An 18,986-nucleotide genomic window follows, 5' to 3' on the forward strand; every position below is an offset into this window, starting at 1 on the left:
ACAGTCTTAAGAGTTTTGATTTTAAGCACTTGCTTTTGAAACTAAATGGAAACATAAATATTAAAATCGTTATCGTTTTAAACAAATAATAAAATTTGAACTGGATATTTACGGCGATTTTTTCAGCGATTCGTCGCGTCCAATGATAAGCTTCAAATCTGCTTGTTTTTAGCAACTATTTGGCAAAAATATTGAATTCGAAAAGAAATATTTTGAATGGAATAGTTTCTCGCTTGAATATAAAATTCCTTTTTTTTTAAATTTTATTTTAATCGAAGTTTAAAGTAATTCGAAAGGAAAACGATATCTCTAAACTGAAAACGATTTTTGAATTTAATATTAATTTCGTCGCTGAACAAAGCAAACTATGCCTGTTTCTATGATTCCATACCCTCAACTACTACAGAATTTTCGTAGTTTCAGAAAAAAAAATTCCTAGTGGTACCAAAGGTAATGTAGCAATATTTTAATAATTTTAGAAACAAAGGAATTTTTTCTACCATTACATATTAATAATTTAAACAGATATGTAAAAGATATGACCGAGTTCTATTTGTTTTTATAATTTCTACTTAAATTCACTGCCAATGATAAAAATATTTCTTAGAAATCTCAAGTGCTGGAAAGAGTGTGATTCGTATTTAACTATTGTGGATCATTACACGTCTTTCAACAGATGATTTATATGCTATAAAACACTACTAAATTAAAACGTAGATTCAAATTGTTACAATTGTGTATGATATTATATAAGTTTAAAAAAAAATACCAATATTTTGATTTTAGCATTGAATCGGTTTTTCAAAGAAGTGCAATAAAATCATTGCATGGCCAAGAATACACGGACGAAAATAAAAAGTAGTAAGTAAAAATGAAGCATTTACAGTATTTTGGGCTACATCCAGCTCTTTCTGGTCTTTTGGTATTATACAGAAGGCCCCACGTCCGCAATCTAAATCAGTTAAGCAATGCCTGAAGTTGACATAACGGGAATTTTCAAAAACACTATCCTTCACTATTCTTACCCTCGGTTCTACAAAATGAACTTCACTAAAATTGTAAGAAAAATGTTTGTTATAAGAAATATTATAAAATAAGGAAGGAAAAAAAAAGCATTGATGAAATGAAATGCACCAAGTAATTTTTGATTTAATGTTCGGTTTTTACATATTAAATTTTTAGATTCCTTATCGTCTGGAGAATCCATCTGAAAAATATTAAATCGACACAGTACTGTGTTTTCTTTAAATTATATAAATTTTCTTTAAATCTTCTAAGATTCTGTGGCCTACTCATAATTGAGAAGGCTTGGTTTAAGAAAAAGACAATTGGAATAAAAACACAATTTTTAACATTATAAGATTTATTTTTCAACAGTTTAAAGTTTGTGTATGAACAGTGATTAAAAAATGAAAGCCTTAAATAATTTTTAAACTAATGATTCAATTTTCACTGATTTAAAATTAGTTCAACTATTATTAAATAAAATAGTAAATAATTATTAAAATTGTTTTTTTTACACAAATCCTTGGATAAATGAAATTAATAATTGCGAACAAAAATGTTTCGATTTGCTTCATTAATTCTGATTCCTGTCCATGATGCGGGAAGAATCGTAGTAAAACAATGGAAGTTTCAGTACCGCCAGAATACGTAGCAGTTAAAATCCCTTTATACTTACATATAACATAACGTCATTCTGACGTCACCTTTATTATTATTTTTTTATGAAATCGTCAGGCAGGTAGGTAGGTACTTTATTTAAGTCGCACTAGAACTACACAATGGGTTATTGGCGACGGTCTGAGAAATATGCCTGAGGATGATCCGAAGACATGCCACTGCAATTTTGATCCTCTGCAGAGGGAATGCCACCCCCTGCCTTGATAGCTCGGTCTCTACGCAGGCTGATCAAAGTGGTCACCCACTTGCTTGCTGATCGCGGTCAGTGATGCTTGACTTCGGTGTTCTACTGGGAACCGTGTTTTTACAATCAGTCCACTGCAGGACATGAAATTGTCAGAAACTTAGAGAATCAACTTAGTAACGCCTGAGCACCACAGAGGAATAATTAAATAATACTTACTGAGGAATAACGTCATCCAATGTCCCATCGCTGTCTTCGCTCAATTCTATGAGCTCTTCGATAGACTTCAGTCTGGGCTCATTATTTGTAAAAGGATATTTATGAGGCACCCACCGAGGGTGCAGGCGCTGATGAGACTTCCATAGCAAGCACTCTGTAAAGAAAGTAATGCACCTTAGATAGATGCCATAGTAAGTTCAAATTCAATTAAAATCTGCTTTAAATACTTCTATCTTGGATACCTCAATAATGCATAAGACGATATGGGGTCTATTTATTAACTGCAGATGGTTTTATTCTAAGGAGAAAAACGACATGGAACGTTAGTGTCTCTGATGTCAGTTCAAGTATGATAGTGATAGAATTAATGTCATATAAATATGGGAATCGTTCTGAACATTCCAAGAATATGAACACTTTAAAAAATATATCATATTTGCCCATTGCTATTTGTTTGATTTTCATGGCGCAAACGATGTGATTTACAGATTTAACTGGAGTTTAATAGTCGGGATAGCCTGGTCGGTAGGGTGCTGGACTCACATTCGCGAGAACGCGAGTTCGAATCCATCCGATCGAAGACTCTCCGTGTAGTAAATGGTGACCGCTGCACGTTAAATCTGTCGGGTTATAAAGTCCCCTTTGTTCCCTTAACAAATTATACTTCTGGGAGTACTGGATTGGAGATTGATCGTTCTCTGGTTCAGGTCAAAATTACGATCTGTGAATGGGTCCACCCTATAAGCGGGTGTGGCAGAATTCGAATTATTGTCCATAGATGGCGTCACTGGAAAACAAGAACAATCGCACCCCAGTGCCTTAATGGACTATGACAACAGCAACTAGAGTTTAATTGAAGCTTTTGGGTTAAAATATGGAACTAATTTAATGGTACCAATTTTGTGTACGCAGTGGAATGGATTTTAATGGAATTTATAGAGTTATAGTTAGTATGTATATGCAGGATGTTCTGTAATGACAACCCTTAGTATGTACTTTTTATAAATACCATAAATAAGTGGGAGGATCTTGGAATCTTTTCTGTATCTTTTCCTACGGGAAATCGGTTTCATGAAATCATTAACGTTTACGTTTTTATTTTGAACGAGAAGACATTTTTTATGAGGGGAATCATCAAAAAAGTAACTGTCCTCATTATCTTCTTGCAGTTGGCTTCCTCTCCTTGACACTGACTTTCTTCTCATGTCATCTTGCGAAACTGAAAAAAATAAATAAATAAATAATGATGCATTCTGGAATTTTTTTTTAAACCAATGTATAGGACTTGAAAAAGAAATGAGCCTTAAACGTTTAGAAATAAATGTTAAGCTGTACCCTCTTAATTTCTTGGTCATCATCCCAGTGTGGTTCGGGCTTTGACGTTGATTAAGAACTGAGAAATTGTTTTCTCGTGTCAAAGCGAACAACGGAACGAAACAAAATTGTGTTGCGTTGCAATCGATTGAAGATTGAGAGAGTTGTGTGTGCGTGTTCGTGGTAGCCAATGTAGAGTAGTGTGGGAGAGATGTTCGTTGATCATCAGCTATTTTCCAACTAAGGACCTTTGGATCTGTCTTTAATCTGTCTCTGTCATAGACAGATGCATTGCAGATAGACATACACATTACAGATAGGCAGATGCATTGTCAGAGAGCATACATTGGGTAGGCTCTCTGTTGTACATAAAAAAGGGTGTTCTACAACTCCAACCATAGTAAGTTAGGAAGCTGTATATAATTGCCGTCAAGACTTTCAGGTATAGCAAAAAATTGCCTTAAACTTCGATAACTGTTAATGGTATATAATATCCTTACCTAATTCTCGTATTTTAAATCTTCGTTTAGCTATTGCAATTCCATTCAAAGAAAAAACTACGCAACTTATGGTTTTCATTTGACCATTCTTCAGTTCTTTAACTATAATCGATCTCCCAGAAGAACTGATTTTGACATTGCTAGGCAGGGACTCTTTATCTCCTTCTGGTTTCTCTACACTCCATTCGAAATCGAGATTACCTTTCTCTGGTAAGGTCAAAAAGTTTTCCATGTTGATGTTCAGCTCTTCGCCATAATACACTCGACCCATATCTAAACAAAATAAATTTATGAATTAACAAACAGATAAATAAGTAAAGAACTTCAGTTTCCATAACTTTAGGGCAACATTTTAATATTAAAAAGCTTCATTAATGAAGCCTTTTCCCTTAAGGGCAAACATTTTTTTTAGAAATAAAACACCACTATTGTCAAAATTATTTTAGTTTGGATCTGGTAGAACACTTTATTTAAATGAATTTTTACGTAATTTTGTTCTATTTGTGGTTAGCGATGAAAATCCCAGCTCTTCAAAGAGTAAAAACCATTTGTGATATTTTATCAGTATGATTTTTGTTTTTATTTTCTGAGCTTGTAATTTTTTTTTTATAAAATTACTTCGTAATTCTAAAAATGTGTTTCCGTATGATTAATTTTAGGTTTGTAATGCCTTTTTTTTTAATCCCGGTGTTTTGAACCTAATAATGCAGGAAAACGATCAGTATCCACTGACTGATCTGCTTATCTAAAAATAACAGATCTGTTCTTTCATCAGGAATCTGAATAGATCTCCAGTGTTGGCGTGATCATGGGTAAGATTTCTGTTGCTGTTCGGCTAATCTAAAAATATTTTTGGAATTTTTCTCTTATTCTAATGCAAATACAGAGTAGTTCTATTAAAATGTCTCAGACGAAAGCTAGTTTGTTCCAATTCTTCTTCAAAAAGCTCCATCGTCATCTAGGTTCTATTCAGAATGAACAACAAGTCATCTTTTCATTTTGTGATGAAGTGGAATTAGCTGCTAACCGAGCTTATAGCAAAACCGTAGTTATATGTTGCAATTGTGTTCTAGATTCAAACCAACACCCGCTTAGAAGTGTCTTTATTTTTCTCACCGCAAAGAAAGGAGCATAATATATGGTCTCTCAGCATAATCTCTAGTAGGGCAAGATATAACTTGTTACGTGACAGGACCGGTTAAATATCTTTCCAGGCTTCCGAGATCAACAAGAAGTTGAGACAAATATTTACAAAGGAAATGAAACAGTTAAGAAGGCCACCAATAGTTGTCTATTATAAAGCTCAGCAGAAAATTCAAAAGCAATAGGTAGCTTAGCGCTTATAATAAAATAAAACTGACTGCTGCGGGAGCACTTTACTTTTTTGTTTTTGGAATTTCCAAAATTATTAATATTTTTTTTTTCGTAGAGAGAATGGTCAGAGGACATGGGCAAATGTTAATTAGTTATTGTCAATATCGAGCATCTTCTTGTTCCAATGGGTCATTTTAGTTGTTTCCCTTCTTTGTTGTTCATATTACGCTAAAATTTATAAGAACTGTAACTCAGAAAATATAAACAAGTTTTTAAGGTTATTTCGCGTACCTATTGGAGGAACATCGATGCGAAATTTAAGCTCCTTGATGAGGTGATATTTTTCGACGTTGCTTTCTGTCTGCACAACTTGATAGACTTTGGCTGATATTCTATTTGGGTCTACATCTGAATTGGTTATGGGATTCAATCGAAGTTCTCGACCTTCACTTCCCAACACCATATTCCAAGGTAAACGATCTATTATAATAAAAACATGCATTTAATTCAATGTCATTCAATATTTGGAAAAATGTTTGTGAGACATTCTTTTAAACGGCCTGTTTTGCATTATTCTTCTCTCTCCTCCTAACTATAGGTCTTTATATTTTCGGATTTTACACATTAATGATTAATGTTTTGACATTGTGTCCTTGTAAGTTTAAGTATTAAGGATGTATGTACAGTGTACAAAATAAAAAGCGTACCGTGCTGAATAAATTTTGATCTAATGATCGGATCTTCCTACTCTAGGACTCAATCTTAAGGACAATCTCAAATATACTTTTAAGAGCCGTGATGGCTCAGGGGCTAGATCGTTCGCCTTCCAATGAGGTGAACCGGGCTTGAATCCCGGCGATGGCTGGTTGATACGAATTCCGCATCCGACTCGCACCGACCATAGTGCTGACGGCGACGAGAAATATCCTCAGTGGAAAACGGATCATGGGTTAGAGTCCCCTTGGCGTCAGGTTAATCGTGGGAGGTTCTCGTGGTTTTCCCCTCCATGTAACGCAAATGCGGGTTATTTTCATCAAAAGTCCTTCACGAAGGCAAATTTCTCCCTATACTTGATCCAGGTGTTCCCTTGTCTTCTGGATTGGGTTCAAAATTACAAGGCTACGGAGTTGAACATTAGTAGTCGAAAACCCAAAAATTGGGTCGGCTGTTCAACGACGGTTGTAATATATATATATATATCTATATATATATATATATATATATATATATATATATATATATATATATATATATATATATATATATATATATATATATATATATATATATATATATATATATATATATATATATATATATATATATATACTTTTGAAATTTATTTTCTCAGGAACTATTTGGTATTTTGCTATTCAAAATAGCATTTTATGAAAGGGTGAAAATAATTGTGTACCTTGCAATTCAAAATTCTTTTTGACTATTATTAAATAATAACAATAAATATTTACCTTGCATGGAATATCTTTGGATAAACGAATTTTATAATTGCGTACAATAGTATTTCAATTCGCTTAAAAAAATCCACGAGATATGGCTAATTACACAAAAAGTAAAATTAACATTAAAGGGTCCAAACTTGGAACCGCTCTCCTGACTAAACCATCGGGACCATATTTCCCAGGTTGCGGCTACACCGTACATTTTGGGTCTCAAAAATGCGAACCCTTCAAATTCATTAATATGGACATGAAGCTAACTTTTAATTAAATGTAAAATGCCTAATAGGATTTAACTGAGAGTGAAATAATGTACAGGTTTTATATAAAGGCAAATGGAAGCTGCTTTCAGGCTAAAACGTCAAATCCAATCCAAATTTATTTCCTTAAGTACTGAAATAAATGTCAACGTAACATTAAAATGATCATAAATCTTGTCTGGCTGTGAAAACGCCACACTATATACGCCAGAAGAGGAAACTTCAAACATTAGAAAAATCAATAAATTGAATAACAGAATTCTCCTCTTCTGTTTTTCCTGATACCGTTTAAGGAAATTACATCACCTGGGAAATTGGTGTAATCGTGAACTATGTAATAAATTTCGACACGCCAAATTTTTAAAACTGATCAAATAGTACAGAATTAGATGGCTGGGTCATATTTTATTTTTATATATTTTTTTTATAACAGTAGACCCAATTTTTGGAATTGCGACTGCTAATGTTCAACTACGTAGCTTTGCAATTTGGAACCTAATCCAAGAAGATAAGCGAATTTCTTAATCAAGTATTGAGAGAAATTCGCCTTCAAAGAGGATTTTTTGATGGAACTAATATACATTTGCGTTACATGGAATAGAAGACCGCGAGAACCTCCCAGAAGGAGACTCTGACCCATGATCCGTCTACTTCTAATTATATTTCACGCCAACACTGTGATCGCTCGGTGCAAGCCGAATGCAGAATTTGTATCGAACAGCCATCGCTGGGATTCGAACCCGGTTCACCTCGTTAGAGCAACATTTTCAAAAATTTTAGGAAAATAGAAGAAGAGGTCTACCATATAAAAGATGATTGGACTGCGTCGATAAAGATCTCGGAACGAACTATAGGAATGGATCGACAGCAAAATCATACATCGAATCACTCTATTTGAGAGAAGCAAATTGAGAAAGCCTTGGCCTAGACTAGACGGTAGTGCTGATCAAGAAGAAGTGGGAGCAAGAATTCATAGATAAAAGAGGGTCGTCCAAACGAGGTGTTCTGTTATTTTAAATAAAATTTCTCAGTTTAACGATACTATACTAAGATATATAATCCTTTATAAAACAAGAGTCATGTGTTGAGTTGAACCATGTTTCCGTCTATACTTCAAAAGTCTAGAAACTCCTGTTACCGATCAAATTATTCACAGTAGGTATTTAACTAAACTCAAAATTCGATGACTATACCGACCTGAGGCCTCAACGAAAGGAATCATATTTAACAAATGAGATTTTCAATAAATAATATAAAGTTATAGAATTAGAATAATTACGGAAACTTGGCATCTAAATTATTTTTAAATTAATGACTCATTGTAAAAAAAAAAAATCACTTAAAATTTACGATTTTAAACCAGCAGCTTGGGTTGGTTGTGCAAAACCGTAAAATTTAGAAGATTATCCGTAACTTTATAACCGTTTTTACCGTACAAGAAGAAGCTTTTCTTTCCGTTAAAAATACGAAGAAAACCTGTTTTACGACAAAAATAAATCTGTTCTCAGGAGACTTTTACCATATGCGAACAATTTTTCTCCGTGAAAATTACGAAATTAATTTGAACTCGCGCCAGATGTACAGAAAATTTCGCATCAATATTGTTTCGATTTGACAAAGTCGAATCGTAGCTTTATTTATACGATATTGAAAACCATAAAATTATTACTAAAAAATAAGAGCAATTATAGAAAGTAATCGCAAAATGAGCGGAGAAAACGTAAAGTTATATTACGGAACGCAGACCTTCATGAGAAAAAACTAGAATTTCAACTGACGGTTTTAATCCGTTGTGATTAGATACGAAGAAAAACCGTTTTGTCAACAAAACAGCTATAAACCGTTAAACATGCGGAGATATTCCGACAAATGAATTTTTTATACTGCAATTGAAAGTTTCTTATGTACTGCAAGATATTTACCTGCTTCTATCTTGATATTCATCGCTTTCTTCTTCTGGCGTTGCTTGTAAATTTTTCTCCACTGGATGGAAAATTCTTTGAATTCTTTAGAGATGCTAATGTTTATTCCAAGAGTGAGTGTGTCTCCGATTCCACGAACAAACCAACACGCCTGGCGGTCTATGCGATCACAATCAGAACCAAAATTAACCAAAGCACTGATCATCTCGTCACTATAAAAAATAAAGTGGATACACAGGTCTATTCTCCAACGCAGGAGATAAAATTCAGTGATAAGTTGCGTCATAAAAATATAAAATTGCAGTGATGCGAAGTTGCATCAAAATGTTATAACGCAAGTCTCTAAAACAAATTTCATCACGTATCGTCACTGCGTTGCAATCTGTCACTGATTTTTTAATGCTTGCTCATATATAGAATAATTCAAAAGTGAAGAATTTATTTAATGCTTTAAATTATTAACTATTATTTAACTTATTTATTCATTATTTGCTTCCATTTATTATTATTTTATTTTTATTTTATAACCGTCGTTGAACAGCCGACTCAATTTTACGGGTTTACGACTACTTACGTTCAACTCCGTAGCCTTGTTATTTTGAACCAATCCAGAAGACAAGGAAACTCCTGGATCAGTAACCCCAGAGGTATTGATTTGTTGTGGGAACATGGAGGACTTTGAGACTCGACAGATTTAACGTGCATCAATCACCATTTACTACACGGGGAGTCTTCGGCCGGCGAGGATCGAACCCACGACCTCTTGGATACGGGCCCAGCGCCCTACCGACCAGGATATCCCGGCCCCATTTATTATTATTATTATTTATAACCGTGTTTGAACAGTCGAATCAATTTTTGGGTTTACGACTAATAGTGTTCAACTCCGTAGCCTTGTAATTTCGAGCCCATTCCAGAACACAAGAGAACTCTTGGATCAGGTATAGGGAGAAATTTGCCTTCGCACAGGAATTTCGATGGAACTAACCAGCACTGGCGTTACATGATAAGGAAAAACACGAAAACCTTCCACTGTTAGCTTGACGGCAAGGAGACTCTAACCCATGATCTACTACTGAGGATATTTTACGTCAGCACCTTGGTCGGTGAGAGCCGGATGCGGAATTCATATCAACCAGTCATCGCTGAGATTCGAACCTGGTTTACCTCATTAGAAGGCCAGTGCTCTATCCCCTGAGCCATCACGGCTCTTAGTTTATTATCTTATTTTATTTTTATTTTATAACAATCGTTAAACAGCAGACCCAATTTTGAGTTTACGACAACTAATGTTCAACTCCGTAGCCTTGTAATTTTGAACCAATCCAGAAGACAAGGAAACTCTTGGATCAGTACCCCCAGAGGTATGATTTGTTGTGGGAACATTGAGGACCTTGTGACTCGACAGATTTAACATGCATCAGTCACCATTTACTACACGAGGGGTGTTCGGAATCAAACCCACGCCCTCTTGGACATGAGCCCAATGCTCTACCAACCAGGCTATCCCGGCCCCTCAGTTAATTATTTTTTAGTTAATAGTTTAACTTTTAAGGGTTGCCCAAATGAAAATTGAGATTATTACATTACATTAGACATTAGATATGCAGTTAAGATAGCCGTGCCACCATGCGCAATTATAAATTAAAGTAAGAAGAGTTCACTGCAATTGATTGAGTAGTTCGCATGAAAACATTTAAAGTGAATGCAAAGCCGTACTAAAATAGATGCGTCTGGGATAGAGCAATGTGCACAGTTGTATAAATAATTTAAGTAGCAGAAGGTGAGTGTAATGTTGACTCTTGTCGTCGATGGCGAAAATTAATAATTAGAAAATAATATCAAATCCTTAAATTAATATTAAATAATTATTAATATTAATTAATATTAAATAAATTAGATTTACCTCACTTTAAAAATGTCTATTGTATTTTATCTGCCCTGGGAAAATCTCCTACAAAAATTGCTAAATTATATGATAAAAAGAAACAATTTATAAACTTAATATAATTATTTTCGTTAACACACACAGTAGGTAGTTTTGTCAATGTGATAAAAAAAATGTAGGTGAGTTTTTATTTATTTTATAATGCATAATTTCAAGAAAAATTAATTGTACTTTAAAATTTCTTTTAATTTAAAAAAAGCTTTTTTTTCTGCTCAATTTTTTTTTCACATTTATTTTTACTATTACATTAGGTTATAATTAATAAACATACCTACTCTCCTTTACCTTGATTCGAAGAAAATCTTCGTCTTTCGGTGCTTCAATGGCTTTTTGTATTTCATTCGATTTTTCGAGAAAAGTTTTTAAATCGCTGATTTCAGACTTTTTGGTATACATGTTTTGATTGGTAATAGTAGTCTCGTATACTCTCGAATCGTATACTCTCGTACTATTGAAGTAATTCAGAAAATCGTAGGACATCGTATTCGTCGCTGAAGGAGATTTATTTTTTCCTCTTTTATGTATGCTCTTTTTTATTTTTATGCTCCTTTTGTTTGCTCTGACATTCACTAATTCTGGGATGTCTTGAACCTGTTTGCCATTTTTCTCGCCAACTTTTGTCAATGCGTTTAAATTGTTCTGGAATTCCATGTTCCTAAGTAGGTGTGTACCGATGTCATTTTTCGCTGTTAAGAAATTTGGTCCTGCTTTCCATGGTCTTTGTAGAGTTCTTTGAGTAGCGTAATTTAGCTCCTGACATGTCATTATAATGATTAAAAATACGCTTTTACTTGGTACTGTCCGGTAATTCATACTTCTGGAAAAAAAGTTCTGAAATTAATTGAGACAATAATTTGTATTAAATGTTTATAAAAGTGTACAAAACTGCAAAATTTCCAGAATACAGGACCAATAAGTTGCTAGCATGCTGTGGAATGGAATTAACGTGATAGTTTTTTGCTTTAATATTATGTTTGCTAAAACGTTGGGCACTGGCTACGATGTTTTTGGCGTCGTGATTACCTGCCTTCCAGTATTATAGTTTATAACTGGTGTTGAACAGCAGTTCCAATTCTGAATTTGTGACTATCAATATTCAACTTTCTAGCCTTGTAATTTTGAACCCGACCCAGAAGGCAAAGGAACTCCTGGATCAAGGATTGGGACAAGATAGCCTCCGTGGAGGACTTTTTGATGGAATAACCCTCGCATTTGTGTTAAATGAAGAGGGAAAACACGAAAACGTTCTTCGGTTATCCCGACGGCAAGGGGATTCTAACCCATGATCCGGAGACCATGAGAGAGAGAGATTTTTTGCATTTGTTTAATATTAGCCATTGTTGTAAATGGAACTGTAGACGATTCTAAGTCAGATTTAATTGCACTTTCGTCTTTCACTGTTTAATTACTTTTTTAAGCTTTGTCATCAAAGTGCTATGTGTAGTGCATGTGTGGTGCTATGTCACTGAATTAGTATTCCTAAAGTTAAATGAACGGTTATCAGGGGCTTCCAACTAATCACGTAGTTGTGAACGATGTGTTAATGTTTCAGATTTAGGGCTTTAGTTTATTAACACACTGAATTAATTTTTGTATCAGATGTAATTTAATGTCTGCCTGCAAGCGACGTCAAGCGTGGGAGATTTTATCTTGAAATGTGTTATAACTAGAGCCCGGATTTTGATAACCTAAAAAATCTCAACTAATGCCCTTAAAAAGTGCAAAAAATGCCCTTAAAAAGGGCAAATAATGCCCCTAAAAATCCAAAAATTGCGCAAAAAATGCCTTAAATAAGGTAAAAATATTGAATTAAAATTTTTTTTTACTCTTTAAAATTATTATGAGTCATTTAAAAAATATAAAGCAATGCAATACTTGTTCTACGTTCATTAAAGTTTGAAAAATTTGTTTTATATCCTAAAATAACAGAAAAAGGAAAATATATTGACACCAAAATATTTTTATTTTGTATAGAAGCTTTAATGGATATAACAACTTCCATCTCATAATATTACTAAATATCAGAATTACATTGAATTATTAAATGTTTTTTGATAATTTGAAATGTAAACGAGCGTCTCTTGTCTGAAAGTAAATTTTCATTCCTGCAGAAGCTTCTTTCAACGTCTACTGATGTTACAGGTGCGTACTTGAAAAAGACGGTCTCACTTACTGACAATTCTTCTTCAATTTGAAAAGATTTTGCTTCACCTGTTAATATTCTGTAGATTTTCTTCATTGTTTGGAAGCCAGTGTAATAATGAACATTGATAAAAAAAAATAATAGAAATTGGAAAAAATTAACAAAAAACTTTAAAAAATGCATTAAAATGCAAAATACGCCCCAAAATTTAAAGAAAAATGCCCTATAAATCTAAAAAAAATGCTCTAAAAGACAAAAAAAGGTCCAAAAATGCAAGTGTCATCAAAATCCGGGCCTCAGTTATAACCATGGTTAAAGAGCCGACCCAATTATTTCGGAATGATGACTACTAATGTTCAACTCCACAGCCTTGTAATTATGAACCCAATCCAGAAGACAAAGGAACTCCTGGATCAAGTAAAAGGAGATATTTGCCTTCGTGGAGCACTTTTTAATGGAACTAACCTTCATTTGCGTTGCATGGAGAGGAAAACCAAGAAAATCTCCCTCGGTTAGCCTGATGGCAAGGGGAGTTTAACTCATGATCCGTCTGCCACTGAGGATATTTTACGCCAGCACTGTGGTCGGTGCAAGCCGGATGCGGAATTCGTCATAAGAAATTGTTGCAGCACATTTTATGATAAAATTTTATAAAATAAACACAATATCTGAAAAATTAAGTAAGGCTAGAAACTAACTAACTAGTAACACTTTATTTTTTACTTTTTCGTCCGAAACCATAAAAAAAGTTTTTGTTTCTTAAAAAATTTTTAAACTAATTTTATTAAAACATGTGGTCATCATTTCAAAATTGAAAATATTTAAAAAAATATTTTTTCTAATAAGATCTAATTGAGAAGAAGATATAAAAAAAAAAGTATTTGTATGAAAAAAAAGTACGTTAAACGGAAACGTCACATTTTTCTTTAGCAGCTATTTCGTAAACTACTGTTGTTTTTACTAGTTAAAACAAAAATAACAAGTGTTATTGCATTATTATGTGTTATTGTTATAATTACAGTTAATTTATTTTAATTAAAGATTTTTCAATGCATATGCTATATATTCTACATAGTTTGACTGATTATATATGCGTATAAGTTATTTCTAACAAATATTGTTTAAACATAATATATTTGTTTTTATCAGGCTTTACCTCTGAAGCTTGTCATAGTTCTTCCTTTCAATACTACAATGCAAAAATTTTGGTCACATTAAATACCTTAATATTCATGTAAATAAAAAGTTTTGTTTTTATTTATTAATTAGATATTTCTTTGAAAAGAGGATATAGGTCAAGTGTTTGGTTTCTGTGCGTCTGTTTTATTTAACTGCCAAAATACCAGCTTACAACTCAAATTTAAAGAAAAAATCAAAAAAAAAAAAAAAAAAAAATTGAAATAACTAAAGCTAAACTAGATCAGTAACTTTACTGTTACTGTGTGCAATCCAGTTTTGCCTTGAAAGAAAATTCCGCAATGCCATATCAAACTGTGTAAAATCTTCATCATTATACTTGACGGCAAAAGCTTCATAATTGAACTAAAAAAAAAAAAGGAAGAAAAAAAAAGGGTGCACCCAAAAGCGAAGTTCTTCTCAAAACAAGTTCACCCTTTTACCATTTCAATAACGAATTTTTTATTGTCATGAGTATTTTTTGCGAATATCCGTTTCATATCAACATTGGTTGATCATAGCAAACGGAAGGGTTTCAGTCTTCAAAAAACGAGTTTGTCTAGCAGAAGTTTTGATTGGTACATTCGACCAAAATAATGTTTGATTATTTTAATACTTCCTTTGCTCTGATGAGCTCCAATAATGGTTCATCAGAGTTCTCCTCGTTTGACTTAACTAAAAAGTTAGCGACATCAAAAAATTTTAAATATTTTTAGCGTTATAGTCAAAATAAAAACTGTGTTACCATTTAATAAGTAATTTTAAACTTCATTCATTCAAACTTAAACAAACTTGGAATTTACATTTCTCTAGCGTAAAGAGTTTTTGAGTTTGTAAAAATTACCATGAAAAACGGGGCACTAATCTAAGTAAACATTTCCTAACAGAATACTACAAAGATATTATTTTTTTTCCTTTCAAAAAAATATGTTTGAACCAAGGCTGGAGCCAGGATATTTTTTCGGTGGGGGGGGGGATATGGTAAGAAGCAAGGACGGTTTCAGACATGCAAAGTAGGGGGAAAACATTGAAAACAAATATTGTTTATTCTGTTGTTTGCAAAAGTTAAACGTCCCGCAGTGGACTGATCGTTAAGACACGGTTCCCAGCAGATCACCGAAGTCAAGCATCACTGGCTACGGTCAGTGTGCGGGTGGATGACCACTTGGATCAGTCTGCGTAGGGACCGAGGGTATGCGGTATTGGTCCTCGTTAAACTGTGCTAGCGTAAAGTGCTCGACTTCACGCGCAGGTCGTCAGGCTACCGAAGCGGAGGTGCCATCCCTTCTGCAGAGGATCAAAATTGTGATGGCATATCTTCGGATCATCCTCCGGGATGTTTCCCAGACCGTCGCCTATAGCCCATTGTGCAGCTTTAGTGCGACGTAAATTAATAACAACAACAAAAGTTAAACTAGTAATTAAAAAATATCACATAATAATTATTTTTCGATTAATATAACATAATAATTATAATCAATTTGTAAACAAAGACATGAGACGGGGATTTGAAGAAAAATTTTCGATTACTTTTTTAGGACAAACCGAAATATCCCTGATAAAGTTAGTTAATAAAAGGTTTGATTCTACAGTTTTTGTTTTTACTGAGAGGCTCAAAGAAAGATTAAAAATTTTGAATCCCAGTATTTTTCGGGGGGGGGGGATTTGTCCCGTCGCCCCCCCCCCCCCTGCTACGGGCCTGGTTTGAGCACTCTAACTGCTACGTGAGGTTATATCGTCAAAAAGAGCTTCCTAAATAAGAGCCTTACATAAATATCTTGAAAACATTTTAATATACTTATTTGTTTTGTTTTTAACTTTTTTTTGGGGGGGGGGGGGCTTTTTCCCCTGTCGCTGGAAGAGGTAATGGTTTCTCCTGAAGGTTTTCTTTAACATAAAGTCAATGGAAAAAATTCTGTGCCCCCCAAAAGTGGTCGCACATAGAGGTAGTCTTCCCCCGAGGTTTTATCAGTATAAACTTTTAGCTCAGTTTGTTTCAGCTTTTTGCTTTACACGCATAGAAAAGACTTTTCATTCAGAAATTTACAAATATGTGCATGTTTACGCTTTCATGCTAGTGGCAGCTCACAAGGTCCCGCAGTGGACTGATAGTTAAGACACGGTTCCCAACAGATCACCGAAGTCAAGCATCACTGGCTGCGGTCAGTGTGCGGGTGGGTGACCACTTGGATCAGTCTGCGTAGGGACCGAGGGTGTGCGGTATTGGTCCTCGTTAAACTGTGCTACCGTAAATTGCTCGACTTTGCGCGCAGGTCGTCGGGCTACCGAAGCGGGGGTGCCATCCCCTCCGCAGAGGATCAAAATTGTGATGGCATGTCTTCGGATCATCCTCCGGGATGTTTCCCAGACCGTCGCCAATAGCCCATTGTGCAGCTCTAGTGCGACGCAAATTAACAACAACAACAGCTCACGAGATTGGTATTTTATTTTAATTCCTTGTTGGCAAAGCGAAAAAAGAATAGGGACTTTCGTCGTTTTCACTTGAGAGAAATATATATTTGACCGATATAGAAAAAATATACGAGAAATATATATTTGACGGATTTCGCTTAAATTTTGCCACCAAAAATACATTCTAAGAAATAACGTAAAATTTGTAGAACTTAAAATTTAAAGTTTTACGACAATTATTATATAAAATATCTCGAGAAAGTACGTTTTGTGTCTGATTTCGTAACTTTTAATATCAGTTGCACTAATTAGTTAGCTTATTTGATGTTACTCTGTTGAACCATTAAGTTTGAGGCCTGAAAGATCTGATCATAGGTTATTCAAGGTGATCCTTTAATTCTTCTGCGTACTGTTAATAAGTTATACAATAGTTTGCATGCATAGTAACATCATCAATTTGTAATTGCAATTTTGTGATTCTCACCTAGATATAAAAAATTCCCATAGTTTATCTGCATAAAATTTTTAGAAAAATTGAACGAAAGAGAAGTTCTTAAAACCTTTATTCCAGTAAAAGAAATAGCAAATTGAAAAAGAAAATTAATTTCAATATATTAAATAAATTATGAAAATGTTATATATTTTTAAAAAACTGCCTTACTACGTACCATCAAACATAGAATTCATAGGTTTTCCATATAACGATTACGGTACTATGTTTACAATTGAAGACCACAGGAAAAAACAACGGTTTATTTTTATAAAAGCTGTGTGATTCAGAGAAAAAAACGATTTTGCGTGCAAGAGGAAGGGTTTTAACACAGTGCAGACCATTTTCATTGTGTTTTAACTCTCGGGGAGAACTTATTTTTCACATAATTGATTTGTAACAGATGGCGATTCAATAGTCATTTTTATAAAAAATCATCATAAAACATTCCTCCACGTTTGTTTTTAATTGTAAATGTACTAATTGCTTAGAGTTTATAGTGGCAATGAATAGTTTTTACATTCACAGTTGCTAATAAACATTTCTTGTAAAATCTAAATTACAGGGTGGCTACTAATTACTGTAACATTCCAAAAAATAGGAATTCATTTTAATCGTTTGGTAAAACAATTGCCTCTCCCATTACTTCTGTGAGACATACTTTCTATAAGTGCAGATGATTTTTATTTAAAGCAAAATATTTCGAATCAGTTTAAAGATGGAATCTAAAAGGTTGATGGTTAAATAGCTTTTAGATTGTGGATAGAATCTTTAAACAATAAAAATTTCATAGGTTTAATAAAAAATTTGCATATAGAACTATATATCGATTATTGGATACTAATAGAAATAACTTTGAAGATTGAATCAGATCTGGCTGTCCATGCTCAGTTCATTCTTAAAAGAAGTCTTGAAAAGAAATGAAGAAATCCACACTGTTCTGAAATAAAATGGCTGCAGAAGAGAACCTGAGTCAGAGAACTATGCCAGTTATATTAAATGAAGACTTGGCTAAGGTTATCTCAAGATTTGACAACTACACAAAAATTAGAACTTTACAAAGATGAAAGAAATTGCTGAATTGGTACGGTTGCAAAAGTGTTGACAGAATAATCTCTTCTGATGACAAAATATTTTAACAGAACAAAATTATAATAAGTAATGTTGCATATTCAGCAACCTTCCACAATATTCCTGAAAATGTTCATACTGTGCAATGCTTCCAGAACAAGAATTCTATGATGGTTTGCGCTGCAGTGTCAAGTAATGAAAAATTTCGGCTGAAATTCATTAATAAAGGGGTAAAAAACAAAGTTGAATATAACAAAAAGCAAGCATTGGCTACACTTTTTTTACCACATGCTGACAGATAGTATCCCAAAAAGGATTGGATATTTCAGCAAGATTCTTCACTATTGCATAGAACCAAAACAACAAAAGTTTGGCCCCCTTTCTTTACCAGATCTAAATCCTTTAGACTATTGTGTTTGAGGGATTATAGAGACGTAAGCTAATGCCAAGCAGCACAGTTGTTTGGACTCTTTCAGAGCTTCTTCATTGTCCAAATTGAATAAATTACCTCTTAAAATGATTTGTGCAGCTATCGAACAATGGTGCAAGAGATTATGTTTAGTAATCCATAAAGATGGCGATCGATTCGAATAAAAATTTTTTTTTTTTACCATTTATAGAGTTCATCACATTTTCTACTTTCTGTGAAATGAAATGATTCAAAATTTGTAAGCACCCTGTACAGAACACTTTCTCACTGAACAGAGAATTCAGTTTGACACAAAAAAAGTTAGTGCAGAAACTTTTGCAAGGTTGCCACTCATATCTGGAGGGAAAAAAAATTCTCTGTATTTTCCCTGTACATATTGTACACAATATATTAAGAAGAAAAACACAATCACTCTGCTCCTGTGTGAGCTATAGTGGGCTAACTAAACTAGTTATAATTGCCG

General features: G+C 33.7%; 1 protein-coding gene across 4 annotated transcripts in view; it reads right to left on the reverse strand.

The window, feature by feature from the left end:
* The window catches only part of LOC107445538 (uncharacterized), a 13,424-nt gene extending 1,296 nt beyond the window's left edge, over positions 1–12,128 (reverse strand). The window contains exons 1-7 of one of the 4 annotated variants that reach the window (XM_087161697.1): positions 11,073–12,124; positions 8,854–9,065; positions 5,506–5,694; positions 3,901–4,173; positions 3,096–3,305; positions 2,087–2,240; positions 885–1,050 (exon numbers count right to left, since the gene is read on the reverse strand). In XM_087161697.1, coding sequence (XP_087017823.1) covers positions 885–1,050; positions 2,087–2,240; positions 3,096–3,305; positions 3,901–4,173; positions 5,506–5,694; positions 8,854–9,065; positions 11,073–11,614 — 1,746 coding nt within the window. In that variant the 5' untranslated portion in view covers positions 11,615–12,124. Of the gene's footprint in view, positions 1–884; positions 1,051–2,086; positions 2,241–3,095; positions 3,306–3,900; positions 4,174–5,505; positions 5,695–8,853; positions 9,066–11,072 lie in introns of all 4 variants that reach the window. The other 3 variants (XM_087161699.1, XM_087161698.1, XM_087161700.1) reach the window with 3 other exon arrangements.
* Between the last annotated feature and the right edge of the window lie 6,858 nt (positions 12,129–18,986).

Source organism: Parasteatoda tepidariorum, chromosome 4 (genome assembly GCF_982258835.1).
Source record: "Parasteatoda tepidariorum strain Cologne lab strain chromosome 4, Ptep-v5.0, whole genome shotgun sequence".
NCBI classification, from domain to species: Eukaryota; Metazoa; Arthropoda; class Arachnida; order Araneae; family Theridiidae; genus Parasteatoda; species Parasteatoda tepidariorum.